We start from the raw sequence: 18,247 nt of genomic DNA on the forward strand, positions 1-18,247 counted from the left end.
ATAATTTATAAAATTTAATTTTTTAAAATATCATAAATTTTTTATATATAATTATTTTAAATTTTTATATATTTCGAACAATAACAATTCGAATACGAACGAATGCATCTTTGTTCATGTTTGGTTTGTTTAACTAATCGAAAGAAACAAAAATTGGTTCGCGTTCGTCTCATTTACTTATTGAACGAATCAGAATTTGGATAATGATAATAATAATAATAATAATAAGAGAAAGTATAGTTGAAATGATAAGCATTGGAAGGTATTTTAACCTTCCTTGAAAACTTCTATTATTTTTTATTATCATGAACAAAATTTGGATAATGATAATAATAATAATAATAATAAGAGAAAGTATAGTTGAAATGATAAGCATTGGAAGGTATTTTAACCTTCCTTGAAAACTTCTATTATTTTTTATTATCATGAACAAAATTTGGATAATGATAATAATAATAATAATAATAAGAGAAAGTATAGTTGAAATGATAAGCATTGGAAGGTATTTTAACCTTCCTTGAAAACTTCTATTATTTTTTATTATCATGAACAAAATTTGGATAATGATAATAATAATAATAATAATAAGAGAAAGTATAGTTGAAATGATAAGCATTGGAAGGTATTTTAACCTTCCTTGAAAACTTCTATTATTTTTTATTATCATGAACAAAATTTGGATAATGATAATAATAATAATAATAATAAGAGAAAGTATAGTTGAAATGATAAGCATTGGAAGGTATTTTAACCTTCCTTGAAAACTTCTATTATTTTTTATTATCATGAACAAAATTTGGATAATGATAATAATAATAATAATAATAAGAGAAAGTATAGTTGAAATGATAAGCATTGGAAGGTATTTTAACCTTCCTTGAAAACTTCTATTATTTTTTATTATCATGAACAAAATTTGGATAATGATAATAATAATAATAATAATAAGAGAAAGTATAGTTGAAATGATAAGCATTGGAAGGTATTTTAACCTTCCTTGAAAACTTCTATTATTTTTTATTATCATGAACAAAATTTGGATAATGATAATAATAATAATAATAATAAGAGAAAGTATAGTTGAAATGATAAGCATTGGAAGGTATTTTAACCTTCCTTGAAAACTTCTATTATTTTTTATTATCATGAACAAAATTTGGATAATGATAATAATAATAATAATAATAAGAGAAAGTATAGTTGAAATGATAAGCATTGGAAGGTATTTTAACCTTCCTTGAAAACTTCTATTATTTTTTATTATCATGAACAAAATTTGGATAATGATAATAATAATAATAATAATAAGAGAAAGTATAGTTGAAATGATAAGCATTGGAAGGTATTTTAACCTTCCTTGAAAACTTCTATTATTTTTTATTATCATGAACAAAATTTGGATAATGATAATAATAATAATAATAATAAGAGAAAGTATAGTTGAAATGATAAGCATTGGAAGGTATTTTAACCTTCCTTGAAAACTTCTATTATTTTTTATTATCATGAACAAAATTTGGATAATGATAATAATAATAATAATAATAAGAGAAAGTATAGTTGAAATGATAAGCATTGGAAGGTATTTTAACCTTCCTTGAAAACTTCTATTATTTTTTATTATCATGAACAAAATTTGGATAATGATAATAATAATAATAATAATAAGAGAAAGTATAGTTGAAATGATAAGCATTGGAAGGTATTTTAACCTTCCTTGAAAACTTCTATTATTTTTTATTATCATGAACAAAATTTGGATAATGATAATAATAATAATAATAATAAGAGAAAGTATAGTTGAAATGATAAGCATTGGAAGGTATTTTAACCTTCCTTGAAAACTTCTATTATTTTTTATTATCATGAACAAAATTTGGATAATGATAATAATAATAATAATAATAAGAGAAAGTATAGTTGAAATGATAAGCATTGGAAGGTATTTTAACCTTCCTTGAAAACTTCTATTATTTTTTATTATCATGAACAAAATTTGGATAATAATAATAATAATAATAATAATAAGAGAAAGTATAGTTGAAATGATAAGCATTGGAAGGTATTTTAACCTTCCTTGAAAACTTCTATTATTTTTTATTATCATGAACATGAAAATTAGTTAGGGGTAAGCAATGCATGCGATAATAATAATAATAATAATGATAATAATAATAAGAGACAAAATTTGGATAATGATAATAATAATAATAATAATAAGAGGAAGTATAGATGCAATGATGGCCTCTCTGCTCTTAGTGTTAATGTCAGATTAGATCAATGATGGCCTCTCTGCTCTTAGTGTTAATGTCAGGTGCAAGCAGATTAGACCTCTAACCATCATAAAACACATGAAGCAAATTAGTGGCCTTCAACAACCTCATTGTATGTTTATTATCTTGTTGACTTCTAGAACTATTAGCCTATTACATCTAATAGTACACTAGTTTTTGATATGTTTGAAACAAAATATTAGACTATCATTGCTACTTTTGTTACCGTCTTATAAGAATATGTTGAATATTTTCAAAATGATCGAAATCATCAATCTAACTATCAAATCTTTTATCTAATACCAAGATGCTCGTGATGTTATTATCGATAAGGCCATATATTTAAATCATTGAATAAAGACATCCCTAGCAGCAATTTTTATCATACCATTCTCATTACATTGTTATAAACTATTGAAGATAGCACAAATTTGGTTAGGACGATCACATCAGATCAGAGGCTACAACATTTACATGATTTAATCATTTGTTGATGTGATCTCCACTATTTATTGATGATAACTATTTAGAATACTGAAGATTAGGGTTGAAAATCATCATTCAAAGCGTTTGGAAGAGGTTCTTCTAAATTTGAAGGTCAATTTATTTATCTAAGAAAATTTATATTATATGCATCAATGATGACATATGTCATAACCCACATCCATAAGATCTTAAAGATAATCATTCCTCATTGAATATGTATCATACCCATTGTCTATGAGACTTGTACACCAACTATCATCCACATAACTTACATTATAGCCATCACACTCAAGTTCTCTACAATAACCACTTGCCATGATATTTGCATTTCAATCATCAGTTCGATAGTTCAAAAATATTACTATGCGCTGGATTTTGTAAATAACAATATTTTCAGGGTGCTATATACATAATTATCCCTTAAAACTATTTATCATTATTTAGATCTTGTTAATTTGTTGAGCTATTATGGCAACATACAAAAGAACACACATGGAGAAAAAATAATAATTGAAAAAAATTAGAGATATTAAAACTCATATTATTTAAATCAATATAATTACATGCCTAAACCAAAAAAGAAAAATAATAAAATGAATTAACAAAATCATAAGAGCCACCAAACCGCTGACAAGACCCCGAGCACCACCAACGTCAACGGCGCCGGCGCTTGGCCTTTCGAATAACTTCCCTGGAGAAACATCATTGTGTCGTTAATCAACGGCAGCCCCACCGCTTGTGGGTTGTTTCCCGAACCGGTAGACTTCAAACTATCTCAATGAAATTAAATAGAAAATTTTAACAATTCAAATTTTTCAGTCAAAATATACAATATTACTTCAAGAGTCCTGATATAAAAAATTATCAGTGCTACAATAACTGTCTGACACATGTACAGTCCAGTCTCATCGCGTATTAATTTTTTTTTTTTTGTTATTAAGTGAGCCAGACTGTACACGTGACAGACAATGATGATAGTCCTGAAATGTTGTATTAAATATTTTGGGTGCTTGGTCAGTAATAACCCTAAATAAATAATTAATTACAAAATTATTATAATAAAATAACTAACCTGGTGGTACTAGGACAGAAAGTTACAGCAAAATCAGTTCCGGCGGAACACGTGAACGTCGACGTGGCATCATCATAAGCGTAGCTATAAGCTCTGGGGCAAGCGTTTTTGAAAAGCTGCGAATAAATCGACGGCCCCCTCCACCGCCGGGCCCCGCCGAACTCACCGCTACAGCAATACTCCGGCGAGCCGAAAGCCTCGCAGGCGCTCCGGCAAGCCACCGCCTCGCCGGAGGCGACTACGAGTAGCTCAGGCGGGCACACTTCAGTAACATCAACAAGACAGCCGGTCGACCCACATCTACCGCCTTCCGGGATGACGAGAAGGGGGAGGTTATAACCGTCGACGAGACTTACATCGAAGAAATCCATTCCGTCGCTTCCGTTGAGTGTGAACTCGGCAAGAGTAGCCGGAGGGGTTGCGCCACTGCCGGAGCAAGATACAGTGCCAGAGTTACAGTCAGCGGTGGCGCAGGAGAAATGGCCGGTGGAGGGGTTGGTGGAGCAGAGTGTGCGGCCCCAAAGGCGGCCGGACCAGGAAGGCGGGACGTCGATGGGACGAGATTCGCCGGAGGGGAGGAGGAAGCCGGTGGTGGTGAGAGGAGACGTGCCGGCGCCAGAAAGAAGGCCAGGCCAGATTGGAAAGGGGCAATTGTTGGTTATGGATAATGTCGCCGGAATTGTGGGCTCTGGTTTGAAGAAACAGGGGAGTTAGGGAAAAGAGAAACAGGGGAGACTGTTTGTTTAATAAAAATGTCATTTTTCGTTTACCTGGGAACATGAGGAAGAGGAATAGTGAGAGAAAGATGGAGATCGCCATGGAGTTTCTGGTTCTGGTTCGTCTTGGGTTCAGTGAAGATGGAGGAAGTGAAGGAGGGGGGGAGAATTTTGGTTGCAGGTGTGGGTGATTTATATAGGAGATGGAGTGGAGTGGAGTGGAGTGGAGTGGGAGTGAGAGTTGGGGGGCCAATTTGTTCTTTTATTTGGCCCTCATACCCACCATTGATTTTATAAAGTAGCATTAATATTCGATAATATGATATGATATGATTGTATTTATTATATTTTAAAAATTAAATATAATTATATTTATATTATGATGGTCTCTAAACAATTTTTTTTCCTCTACTTATCATGATAGTCTTATACTTTTAAATTATATTTCGGTTTATCTGAAATCAAACCATTTAAACTGAATTAAACTTTGATTTTATCAAAATTTTGTTTGGTTCAATACTTTGGATTTTGGTTGAAATTAATTTACCCTATTTGAAAAACGAAAAAGCCGAATCGACTGAATGCTCACGCCTGCCAATGCTTATGCATTTACTTATCTTACACCCAAACTTTGATTTTTACAAGCTAAATACTTTTTCCTATGTTTTAAAAGACGTATGAAAAAGTGGATTACACTTTTTCCATAGGCAGGGTTCTTTGGATGTAAAAATCAATGCTTGGATGTGAGATAAGTAAATGCATAAGAATTGGGTGAGTTATTGAAGGCGAGGATGTGTTGCCATTTGAACAAGACTGAAGGTTGCTGCTTTGGACTGTGACGTCTCTTGACATCTGGGAGGCTCGAATGGATACAAAGGGACGTCTAAACAAAAGAGCGGACATCAAACATGTCCAAAGTCCAGGGTGAGTCCTTACAACTGCGGGCTCTCCCGAATAAGGAAAAATTGTCACGCCATGATTTCGTGTCCCAAATACGTACTAGAGGTCTTGGATGGATGGCTTAAGCCGCGGGATGCTATGAATGAGCCGTGAATCATCCCGAGCAAGTTTAGTGTACACCTCGCACATGTGACATCAAAAATTGACGCCAACAAACAATATTTTGGGGGTGAAAGTGTCCAAAATTTGATTTAACTTTATGATATTCATTGATTATCATTGGATTTATAGTCATTTGATATTTGTCTACATTTAAGTTTGAATTTTTCATGGTCTTCTCTGCTCCTTCATAAGCCATCAATCTCATCGATAATTGCCTTTAAGGAACTCCCATTATGAACTCTTCTTTGTACACGTTATTGCTCCTTGTCAATGCATGCCCTTAAGAGGCTCTCGAACAAATTTCTCTTCTCCATGTAAATATATCAATTCCTTCAATTACTACCCCCAACAAGCTCCCAATTGAACTACTCCTTTTCCATCATTGATGCCCCTATTAAGGTCCCTCATGACATCATATTCTTCTTTGAATGGCAAATTATGCTGACTGTTGCCCAAAACAAATGCTCACACAAACTATTCTTCTTCATCGAACATTGCTAATCCTATCCATTATTGCACCCAATGAGCTCTGGAAAGAACTCATCTTCTCCTTTGAATGCTTCAAGTCACATAGATTGTTTCGCCTATGGAACTATCACTCGAAAGACCGTTACAAGCCACTAGTCAAACTTCCCACAAACCCTTCAGTTCAAATAATGTTCAACAACTTAAAGTTCAATCTTATTCAAGAAAATTTAGAATAAACGGCAGCCTAACAAATATCACACAAATCCAAGAAATTATTTATATATAAGAAAATCATAAATATTTCTCAAAAAAAAAAAAAAAGGATATTTGAACTACTATGTGCATTTCAAGTCATGTAAAATCAAATTTCTTGATAACAATTCATATAAATAAACATATTCCCTTTATATATATATATATATATTCACATAATTATGATGTAATATCTTATATTGTATTACATCACTCAATCTAAAAGCCTTCTAAGAAAATAAATGAAAAAAAAAAGAAAGTGACCTCCACTATTTTCTTAAGAATTTTTTCAAAATTCTAAATTCTTCAACATTACCACATATAAATATTCCTTTTAGCCTATCATCTAGTGACTGAAAATTCCATGCATTTTATTTTATTTTATTTTATTTTATTTTTTGCATGGAATCCAATAAAGCATGTGGATCTAATGAAATGAACCACGTGGGAGTGGGATTAAGAGGCTGGAGAACCACGTGGGATTAAGAGGCTGGTGGCACGTGTTATTGACTCCCTTCCACTCTTTTTTTTTTCAATTTTAATTAATTAAGCTTGACCTTAATTAAGATTTGGATTAGTTGTAGCTTCCAAAGGATATTACTAAAAACTAATCAAGATTTATTTTTGTTTACAAAATGCACGAACCAAACAGTTAAATAACTTATCAAGAACATGAGCAGATTGGTCATTTATCCAGAATCAGTTGTTTGCAAAACACACTAATCAAACACAGACAGCTTATCCGGATAAGCTGGGATAAGTTGAATAAGCTGCAGCTGCTCCAAACAAACCCTAAGACATGAAGTTAATTAAACTATAAAGTCTCTGGGCTCTTAAGATGCTCTTCTGATAAGTAATAGTTATTTTTATAAAAGAGATAATTATATATAAATCATCCAAAATATTGATGTTTATAAATTAACTCTTCATGATTTGTAAATAGCAAGTTTCGGGTGGCCTGTATGTAAATGCCCCTTCTAAAATTCCTTAAAAAATGGTGATCGTTTTATTCATTATATTAAGCACGTTTTTATTGATCTGTGATGGGCGCACATCACCCATACGTTATAGTAATGAATTCATGAAATTTATTAACTTCATTTTCTTAGTAGGATTAAATATTAGACTTGAATTAAGCCTCATTAATTAATCAATAAATATTTATTCATTGCATCAATATGCAAGAAACACATTTGTTATTTCATTTTAGATGTGATGTGAAGCATTCTAAACTTTCTAAGTGAGTAAAAATTATTACATGTGATATGGTGAACCAATCAAAACACTCCCCTGCTAAAAGGTGTATGTCAGCGAGCCCCAATTTAACTTTTCAGACCGAATAATAGCTCCTAAATGAGAGGAGATTGTTGATGCATGTACCATCAAACTTACATATTAATTTTTTCCTATTAGAATTAGATTAAATCCAAAATATCAAATGACACTGATCTAGAATTCATAGAATGTGTCAAACGACTAAGATGTTGATTGGGGAAGCGGCGGGATGCTAATAACTAAGGATTGCAGAAAGAATAAAGAATTGGAGAGGGAAAATGTCGTCCTAATTGTTGTCCAAGCCGAAATTATCAAAGAACACGACATGAAAACGATATTTTTGCTCCCAACACGATAGGTGATATATGTCCCGCTAAATTCCTCAAAGGATGAAAATTTTGCTCCCAACACAATCTCACACGCTCAAGAGATCACATGATCATGCCTTTGCATTCACCTTGGACATAGTTCCATTCAATATGTTTATAACATCATAGTTTTATAGATATAAATATCAAACTTTAGGGTTTACATACATAAATACATAAGAATTGTGCGGTGTGTATGTAAATTTGTCGAAATAACTTTAATCTACATCCAATAAAAAAATTAAAATATTTTTTACATGCAACAAATCTCTTTAGGAAAGGGAGAGAAATATGACGTAGGAGGGGCAAGAGAATCTCATGAAAGCCGAAAGCCCCTATTGCAAGTGGAATCCAACGCAAATGGGGACAAATCAAGAGGATGATCCATGACCAAACACCTACTTTTATTACAACGTGGACAGTCAAAATAAGCAACAAGTCTAAAGCTCTAAAAATCACATCAGTCTTATCTAGAATGACACGTCATGATATTAAGCTGATGACACATGAAAATGACAATCACTATCATTAGAAAGCAAATGCACGTGAAATTACTTGGAAAATCAATATATAGGGGACATTTACATTCACAGGACACATTTCTTATTTATTATTAATGTGCCAAAATAATTTATGATTATTTATATGAGGCCGTTTTAATTCTCCTATATCAAAACAATCCATAATTATTTTAAAATATAGTTTTAATAATCCTCAAAGAGAACTATTCTTAATGTGCCAAAATAATTTATGATTATTTATATGAAGCCATTTTAATTCTTCTATATCAAAACAATTCATAATTATTTTAAAATATAGTTCTAATAATCCTCAAAGAGAACTATTTCAGCCCTAATTTAAAAATTCATAAATTATTTTCACACTTTTTAAATTCAGAGACTTCTGTTTGAGACAACTGCAGTTTATTAAAAAACAACAGTGAAACTGCGGAAAAATAATATATTATTTAATAAACTGTGGTGACTATTATAATTTTTTTTATGTCAGACTACAACTAGAAAAATGCCACAGCACCTAGTTAGATCTGGTGTGAAAACGTTGATTTAAGCAGTCTGAAAATGAAAATGTTTGAAAAAGATATCAAAACGCAGTTTACCCAAACAAACAAAATCGCGGTGTGTTTTGAAAACACCACCGCACCTCTACCTCAAACGAACCCTAAAATGACCCAATGTAAAATAGTAGAGGACTATTTTGGCACTTCACTCATTCTTATACATTCACATATCTAAGACCTAAACATCTATATTTACATGAATATCATTCAAATTTTTAAGATCGTATCAAAAACACCACCATTGTCTATTTGAAGGGTTATAACACCAAAGCGTTAAACAATAAACATCAAACGGTGGACATTACATACTTAAATACATAAGAATTATGCATTATGTACGTAAATTTCTCATATTTTTATAATTCTGAAATGCACAAAATAAAATTCAACCTCAACTTAAAATCAAATCATATCGAGTCAGCACGAATGATAACAATTTAGAACCAAACTAAAGTATGTAAATAGAATGAGGCTAATGTTTATTCTTCTCCATTCCACATAGGATCCGACCGTGCCAGCGGGCCCACCCAAGCCATAAGACAAATTAACAAAATTAATGACTAAAACTAAACTCAAATCTTTAGTAAGAAAAGGAGCAACAAAATGCAATTATGATGGATATGGTTTAAGAACTAAGCACTTTACATGTCAGTGGCTTCAACATATCCTTCATACTTTACAAAACTTTACATATCAAACAAAAGCTTCCACTTATTATATCTCTTAAAGCAGATCTCATCATCACAAAAAAAATATAATAAATAAATAAATAATTAAACGGTATGGAAGAATCAACATTTCAGTTTATTAAAAGAAAAAAAAAGCTGTTTGTTTTCACCTGATAAGCTTCTTCAACGATTGGATAGCACAGAGTCACTCCAAGACAGCAAGAACTCACGGGTAAATGAAGGGAGGTCTGTGAAAAAAGAAAAAGGAGAGTTTGAAAAGGCAAATAAATGGTGGTTTCCTGGAACTTGAGACAGGGTGCTAAGCCTATGCAGCCCTCTTATCCACTATACTGATGTTTGCGTCAGTGTATGAGTAAATTCATTCAAAGTTCAAAAATAAGAATAATAGTAAAAACATAATTAAAGAAGTTCCCTGACTATTTAAAGGGGGCATTTTAGTAATTTAATTCATAGACTTTTAATTGTGGCTAAAAATATATTTACTGGGACTGTTTCAACTCATATTAAAAGAATCTGAGAACTAAATTGACACTTTTATAAATTGGGATTAAAATTGCCCACCGCAAAAAGTCAACGGATCATATCGACAATTCTTGCAATAATAATAATGATAATAATAATAATAATATACCTTGTAGAACCTCAAAAGCAACGGACCGTATATCTACATCATCTTCCACCAATCTATATACATCCACAAGCTGAGCAAAGATCCACAGAAGAATATATGAGTTCAAATGACAGGTATAGGAAAGTTATGTCATTACTGGCAAAAGAATAGATGATACAGTAAGATTAATGTAAATGTTAAAATATCAATAATATATTTTTGGTGTCTAATTAAATCAAAACTGATGAACGAACAGAAATGAACCAAGTAAAATAAAATACTAAATCAAGGATGCTTCATAATCGGCAAATCTTTTCCTACCATGATAAGTGCTAATATGTCAAATATAACGATTTCAAATAAGGTAACAACATACCAGATAATTAGGTTAGACGAACATTGTAACCTACTAGTTGTGGCCCGAAAGCAATCAAAATAATTCGACAAAACTATCAGTGCACAATCACCTAATTGAGGATTTAGAGGCCTTGGAGATGAATGCAAATATACATCATGAATTAGATCACTAGGATAAGAAGAATCACAAAATAGTATGACTAAAACAATTGCGGCAATATTAAGTGAATCTATACAAATAAAAAAGGAAACAATAACATAGGGAATTGAAGAGCACTTTTTGACAATTTGATAGTAGAAACAGTGGAAGAAATTTGTGATAAAATGGGCAATAATGAAAGAAGATGGGGAACGACCAACGAAACCACGTCGAAGGTAGAGGCAATCACAGTATCAGTAGGTTTCATAAAGTCATGCACATCATTGGTCTCAAGCATAATCTCCTATTTTAGTTTTGGATCAAACACAATTTGAGTCTAGGGGCATTTACATACACATACATATCACACAAATAACACCTAAACTTTGCATTTTACATTTATACAACCCAAATCATTCATATCACATAAAAAATACCACTATATCAATTTTTAAAAAAGTAAAATACACTTTTTTATTTCACTTTTTTCATGCATAGGCAAGGTGGCATATATGTAAAAATTCAAGTTCAGGTGTTAGATGTTGTATTTTTGTAAATCTTAAGTTTATCATCATCATCATACTTCGGATAATTTACCTTCAAATTTTGGATGACTATAATAATAATCTTCATACATTAAGTTGGATTAGGCTAAAGATTTTATTAACTTATGAAAGTGACACAAATGTTTGAATCATGGGAAGTCAAGACATTAATTTGTGAATGATTCCTACAAATTGTCATCAAGAAATTATAAGGAATATTTTGTTGAATCATCCTTATATAGATCTAAGTGACATCCAAAATATTTTTTTCCAAAAAAAATAATGATGACCTTTATGAAGCTAGAGAATAAAATAATAATGATCACTTCGTAGTGAATATCTACAATGTTCGAAATTAATAAGCATGCCCTTGTATTTTTTTCATCTTCAAATAAGCTTTGCAACTTGGACAATTCACTTCTCTTGATTGCATCAGTGTCATGATAAAAAATGTAGAAAGCAAAGAAAATTGAAATCAAAACTTGCGGAATTGAAATACCATAATATGGTACCAAGATAGAACTCCTTTGATTGAATGCAGAGTAATGAAGATGAAGTCGAATTATACATATAAAACTCGAATAATGTGCAAGATATGTAAGGACTTCTCAAGATCATGCGCATTGATATCATTATAAATTTTTGAATCAAGACAAAATAGAATTGAATTAAGCAATAATGGTTGAATAGTGTGGAACATGATAGAGAGGCAACCTGCTGAGCCAATGTTTAATTTTGAATGAAAAGTTGATGTCAAATTCAATATCCACCAACTAAATAAACTAGAGACCACAACAAATTGGAATGGCGAAATTATGGAAGCTTGATTGAGTTCATCATCATTTTCCCTATCATCTGGTTTTTAAACTCACAATAACAAATTTTTATAATCTAAAACCCTAGTTGTTGCTATTATATGCTGAAAAATTAGCATACTAACGAATAACCTTAATCGAAAGTACTCTCTAACTTTAACCAAAAAGTACTCTCTACTCTCCCATTATTGACAGATAATTAAACATATGAGATTGCGTCTATAAGAAACCTTATCTGAGATTTTTAAAGTCTTCACAAAATGAGGGTAAAATCTCTATGTAATAACTTATCCGTAATCTAATCTAGCTTCTGAAAATTTAGCATGAAACATACAAAAAATTCTTATCATATTGAGAGGTCAGGGTGCAAATTTTCGAAGCCTGCAAATTAAAAAAAAAAGACTAATATCTTTAACCACCCTGTCACATGTATTCACAAAGATGGTAGCCAATACCTCTCACCAGGTCAAGAAACATGCATTTTCAAATATGATTGCTTAACTAATCCAAGGCACCAAAGATAATATCAAGCATTAGCAACCTGCTCAGGCGCCAAGTGATATCAGATGATGTCAAAAGGATTTTTAAATCAAAAGTTCACCATTAGTCACCACCAAAATCGTTATACTTTTTCTATTTTAAAATTTTTTGTGAACAGTGAACATATGTTCTCAGAATGCTCAAGATATAATAATATCTTCTATGCATTCCGGGAACAACATCACAGTTGGAGGTTACTTTCATCAATATACTGCGCACCTCTTGAATATGAAGCTTGGAATCTTCTGTGAGGGCTAAAATAAGCTGCCGTCGAATCCCTGCATCTATTAGAAACATCTTAGCTCCATCTTTGATTGTGTCTGTGAGATCCAACTTTTTTTGGAATTGTGAAGTCTTTGACCTTTGCCTGGAAGAGAGGTTAGTCTAAGCAATCGTTTTAAGTACATCAGATAAATTGACGGGAAAGGTGATTTAAGCAAATCATTCACAAACATGTTTTTAGCTTGCAACGCAGGGTTTCGATTCATCTTAGCCACATTTTCCTTTGCCAAGGATATCAGATTTTCAAGCCTTTTCCATTGGAACATTCCATCTTTAAATAATACCTGTATACAATAAGCCAATTACACCCAAGTAAAATAAAGAGTGAAATCGTAACGATGACATTGTTGAACAGCTGCTGAAACATAGTACATTTTCAACAGCCAAATAATCAAAAAAGACGAACAGTATCAATCACAAAACTTTTTTAACTAATAAATCTCATCACACATAGGCAAAATACCTCAATAACAGGGAATAAAAATGAATTAAAATAATCACAAAATGACATTCTCATCCATGTCTAACAATACGTCTAGAAAAGTTACTAGCTAAGTTTCACAGTACATCTAAAGTGCTGTTGAAAATCAGTTTTAATCAAATCTTAGAATCCTAGGCATACATTTCTAACATGAAACTTGAACCATCTTTTTGAAGAACGATTAGAGCAGCCACTAGTTTCCCTATTCCAAAAAAAACTAGAGGTGAGATCCATGAAACTTAAAAAAATGAGGCTAATGCTTAAAATTAGAGTTTTGTTAAAGGTAACCAATTAGATGATTATTCACAGTACTTCCTTTCATAATTTTTAACTAGCTCAGTCTTGGAGTAGCATATTTTGCTACTTCGATTCAACTTCGATTCAATGTAGATTATCATTCTCTTATGATGTAATCTACTAGCTCAGAACAACAAAGAACTTGGTGTTTAACTTATCATGTTTCTTTAGTTTCTCATTCTAATTAAATTAAGAAAAATAAGTAATCCTCACTCTCTTATTAGTAACATCAGCCTCAACAAAAATTCAACTTAGCAATACATTTGAAATAAAATCACCAATAATCCTTCAATAAAATGATTGCTTAAACTAAATCAAATGTTGTTTTGTTAGGGGGTGGAATATTGGGGGGGGGGCGGGTCTGATTAAGCCAAGGTACTATTGGATCAATATCCATGAACCCAACAGTTTAAATCAATCAATAAAGATCATGACTAATATATCAGGAAAGTAACCATCACCCCACTCTCAAATGCATCTCAATAATCTCCTCATATAAAAGTCCTCAATATAAACCATCATTTTCCCTCAAATGAAAGCTTTTTAATTCCAATCCATTCTAAACAAGTGGAACTTTCCTAAGAATCACTACTCTTGAATCTTACTCGGGTGGAACCAGGTTATGTCCAAGGAGGGCAATGGCCCCCATGAAATTTGCAATTTCTCTATCCAAAGAGTAAACTTTATTTATTTATTTTTATATAGTTTAGCAATTTAGTAATTTTGCGATTTAGTATTTTTCCATAAATTCAACATATTCACTAGCCTAATTCATGCACCATTTTTTTTTCTATTCTATTCAACCACAAGCCCTTATTAGTCATTTCCTCAATTTTTTTTATTTCTACTCTCAAGGGTTTTCTGTGCTTTTCAACTAACAAACGGTAAGTGTTAATCTCAAGATTGGAAACAATTTCATCACAAAACTAAAATAAAGGTACCAAGGGATCATCCATATTTTAAAAGATTAAACTCCTACTTAGCTTTGGCTAAAATTTAGTAGTTACAGTGAAAGCTATATGAACACATACTAGCATATATATTTCTAGAGCGTGAACCTGGGGTCTATAGCAAATCACTCGGTATCCATAAAATATGCATTACTTTCTGGTGCCAAATATAAAGAATGGAAACATAAACACAAAATCTCCAAAAACATATTCCTTTAAGGAAAAAAGTTTGGATCACTTATTTAAAAAAAAAAAGAATAAAGAGTTCAAATCACCATAAAAAAGCTAAAATAAAGCAAAATATAATAGCATGTACTAAACCTGTATGAGGCGTTCACGAAGAGCAGGATTTGGATCTGTTAGAAGACGTTTTGCCACATATGGATATGCAACCTGTAGAACTTGTCGTTTAATAGAGAAATACAAGAAAATTAATAGATTTGTCAAATAGAATATTACTGCTAAAAGATTATCTATAAACTAGGGAGGTTGGTGGTCATGGATTCTAAGCTTTCATTGATCTATAAGACGGGATGGGTACGTACAGAATAGTAAACTGTGACAATAAAAAGGGACAGATATAATAATGATCCCGGAGGGAGGGTGAAAATACATATTGTAGACTTAAAGGCAAATTAACAAGAAATTACACCAAATACAGACACTTGACAAGAATGAATGGTGAATGTGGATTAAAAAGCTTATTCTAAAAGAATAATATCGACTAAGATTCAATACATAACACATAAAATTGAAACAAATGTTGAAGCATAAAGGTTCGATGCTAACAACTTAATCTTGACATCACTTTTATTTTTGTTTTTTTTTTAATGTTTTGATTCGAAACAAAACATGTTTGACTATTTGAGAAAAATTAGCTATTTGATTAATGTTCGGTTGGTTTTAAAAAACACTCAAAACGTCTAAAAATTTTTAAGTGTTTTTAAAAACATATTAATATAATTTTAGAAATAAAAATATAAAAAACATGTAAAAAATACACCAAAAAAATAGATTATTGAAATAAAAGAAAAAACAAAAATAAAATTGATCCCAAACAAGCCCTTAATATTTCATTTAATAGTCTAAAAAAAAACTTTGCTGACAATTATTTACCTCAAGAAATTTAAAATCTGGCTGCAAAGTGAAACATATTCCTTCCTGGGTTAGTAGAGACCGAATAACAAGGGAAAACCTCTCTGGGATGCGGATAGGGTACTGATACACAAGCTGATTGAACTTTCCTGCAAAATACAAAAGCTACTCACCACAATTAAAAGAACATTAAACCTGCAAGAGACTCGCAAAAGGAATTTAAACTTTAGTGAGCTTAATAATCAACATGATCAGCCTATTCCGTCTCTGCATCAAATTTTTACATCACTCAATCTTTCCTTAATCCTAAAAAATCATATAGGTGGGAAAAGCATAGCACATCTACAGGTAAGTGAGTTTTAGAAGACAAAACTCATTATGGAGCAAACTTTCATTCAGATTCTTCAGTACAGATTTGATTTGTTTAGCCCAACTTTATCTTCAAATAATATTGCAATTTTCTAGTCTTATAACCAAGAATTTTGAAACAACAATTAGTAGTCATGCTGAAATTTCTCAAACAGTTGTTCAGACAAGGAGTATGGAAGAAATAAACTAGAATTACCAGTAACACTGCGAAAATTAAAATCAGCCAATCCTTTTCCAACTGAATTTTGCCAGATCGCTTCTAATGCGGGAATAATAGGAGAAACATCTGTTCCACTAGCGAGGAAACCAAGCCTGGTGAAGTCATTTGCCATCTCAACATAGTCCTCATTTACAGCATGAACGACAGCATCGATCAGAATTTGTTTATTTTGCTGGAATTCATAAAAAAGATATATGAAGGTCTTCAATCAAAAACAAGCCCATAACTAAATTAAATTTTATTAGCTCAAGAAAATGCAAGAAAGGAAGGGAAATTTACACACGTAGCACAAATTTCTTATGTATCTATATATCTCCCACCTAAGCTTTCATATTTACATGCCTAGCACTTTTGTGCTTTAAACCTATGCATGAAAAGGTGTATTTCACTTTTAAAATGTGGTGACAGTGCTATTTTGATATTCTATTAAATATTTGAGTGCTATGTGTAAATATGGAAGTTTAGGGGTGAGATATATTACACAATAGAATTGTGTGTTATGTACGTAAATGTTCCAAAAGGAAATGAATGCTGTAAGCTAGAGAAAGGGAGAGACGTTTCACAGTCCAATCAAATAGATTTTATCATTGTGAACTTCGTCAATTAAGATAGCTGTGAATAGCACAATGAATTACACAGTCGAACTTCAATGTGTGTAAATGTGAATCAAGATAATCTACGTTGTCAAAACCAAAACATAGAAGCAATCAAACAATTAAGTATACAATGATATGATTGATACTAAAGATATTTGTTGACCTCAATATAAGTTCACGATATAATATGAGCAAATATAACATCAAAAATAAATATTGAGTGTGGTGTTGCATGAGTCAGATTAAATCTCGACTATTGTCTAAGTCATATAAATGATGTTGGTTCAAAAAAAGAAACATGTCGACACGTCTACAACATAGAAATTGCCTAGAGATTAAGCTCATATCATTTGGGTTTCACGTGAATTTGAAACCCAAGAATTATACGTGTGCGAGGCCGGTATTTACTTTTAGACCCACTGATATGATTTGACGTCAAAATCAACACGTTTTTCCACAGAAATCAGGGCAAACACAATATTTCCTCAATGATTCAAACTCAACAAGAATACAAAGATAATCACCTACAATTCAAGAGAAGCGATCTCTCCTAACTCCTACAATTCAGGAGGTAGGAAATCTCTCACAAACCCTAAACCTAAAACTCGCAATCCAATCTCATGCATAAACCTAACCTTAAGCATAAAAAGCTTATTTATACCCTATAATAATAATAATAATAACAATTTAGATTGCCCTTCGAAGTACATAAGACAAAATTTCCCTTCTAGGCACCGCGTAACAATACTCCCAACTATGGACTTATCCTTGCAACGGTGTCCTGAGGTAAACTTTTCATCACACTAAAAACATAAACTCTTGGCTTGCTTCTCCAGAATTTATCTCTGTAAGGCGTTTGAGTGTCGCTCCTGGTGGTAACTCATTATTCCTGCCTCGTACATCCTCCCTTTGGACTTCCAGTGTTTGAGTATTTGGTAAAATCGTGGTTCCAGCAGTTCGGTACGACGCTCCATCTGTGCTACTCTTGTTGGCCTTCTTCCTCTGATTCTTATCCGCCACCATCTGAGCTAGCTCCATCGTCCCCATAAATTTCGGTGGTTTCAATAATCAGAGTGATGCCCGTATATCAGGCACTAAGCCCTCATGAAATTCCTCTCTAATCCCGCTTCATAAATCCCCCTCAAAAGTCCTTAGGATAGCTCGAATTTCTTTTTCTATATTCGATGACAATCCCCTCCTGAGTTAAGACAT

The 18,247-nt window shown here is 32.0% G+C and overlaps 2 protein-coding genes across 3 annotated transcripts in view; both read right to left on the minus strand.

Moving 5' to 3' along the window:
• Positions 1–3,330: 3,330 nt before the first annotated feature.
• On the minus strand, positions 3,331–4,899 carry LOC110030453 (thaumatin-like protein 1b). Of its 2 annotated transcripts, none has more exons than XM_020733183.1 (3): positions 4,602–4,899; positions 3,832–4,519; positions 3,331–3,450 (listed from the first exon to the last, which is right to left on the minus strand). In XM_020733183.1, exons 1-3 carry the CDS (start codon positions 4,648–4,650, stop codon positions 3,414–3,416), a joined length of 774 nt encoding a protein of 257 aa, XP_020588842.1. In that variant the 5' UTR covers positions 4,651–4,899; the 3' UTR covers positions 3,331–3,413. The 2 variants fall into 2 exon arrangements, with proteins under 2 accessions (XP_020588842.1, XP_020588835.1); XM_020733176.1 differs by having other exon boundaries at positions 3,331–3,529.
• Positions 4,900–9,575: 4,676 nt separating this feature from the next.
• The window catches only part of LOC110017858 (uncharacterized aarF domain-containing protein kinase At4g31390, chloroplastic), a 30,834-nt gene continuing 22,162 nt past the window's right edge, over positions 9,576–18,247 (minus strand). The window contains exons 8-14 of the mRNA XM_020714998.1: positions 16,416–16,611; positions 15,872–15,999; positions 15,077–15,148; positions 13,199–13,311; positions 12,965–13,112; positions 10,371–10,440; positions 9,576–9,966 (exon numbers count right to left, since the gene is read on the minus strand). Of these exons, the coding sequence (XP_020570657.1) occupies positions 9,902–9,966; positions 10,371–10,440; positions 12,965–13,112; positions 13,199–13,311; positions 15,077–15,148; positions 15,872–15,999; positions 16,416–16,611 (792 nt within the window). The 3' untranslated portion in view covers positions 9,576–9,901. The remainder of the gene's footprint in view (positions 9,967–10,370; positions 10,441–12,964; positions 13,113–13,198; positions 13,312–15,076; positions 15,149–15,871; positions 16,000–16,415; positions 16,612–18,247) is intronic.

Source organism: Phalaenopsis equestris, unplaced genomic scaffold (genome assembly GCF_001263595.1).
Source record: "Phalaenopsis equestris unplaced genomic scaffold, ASM126359v1 Scaffold000002, whole genome shotgun sequence".
NCBI classification, from domain to species: Eukaryota; Viridiplantae; Streptophyta; class Magnoliopsida; order Asparagales; family Orchidaceae; genus Phalaenopsis; species Phalaenopsis equestris.

Excerpts from the sequence above, each read along its gene's own strand:
- LOC110030453 (XM_020733176.1), bottom strand. The coding sequence starts at position 4,650 with ATGGCGATCTCCATCTTTCTCTCACTATTCCTCTTCCTCATGTTCCCA. Across the intron at positions 4,520-4,601 it reads CCTCTTCCTCATGTTCCCAG|AGCCCACAATTCCGGCGACA; the intron begins GTAAACGAAAAA and ends TCTTCAAACCAG. Across the intron at positions 3,530-3,831 it reads TTCTGTCCTAGTACCACCAG|TTTGAAGTCTACCGGTTCGG; the intron begins GTTAGTTATTTT and ends TCATTGAGATAG.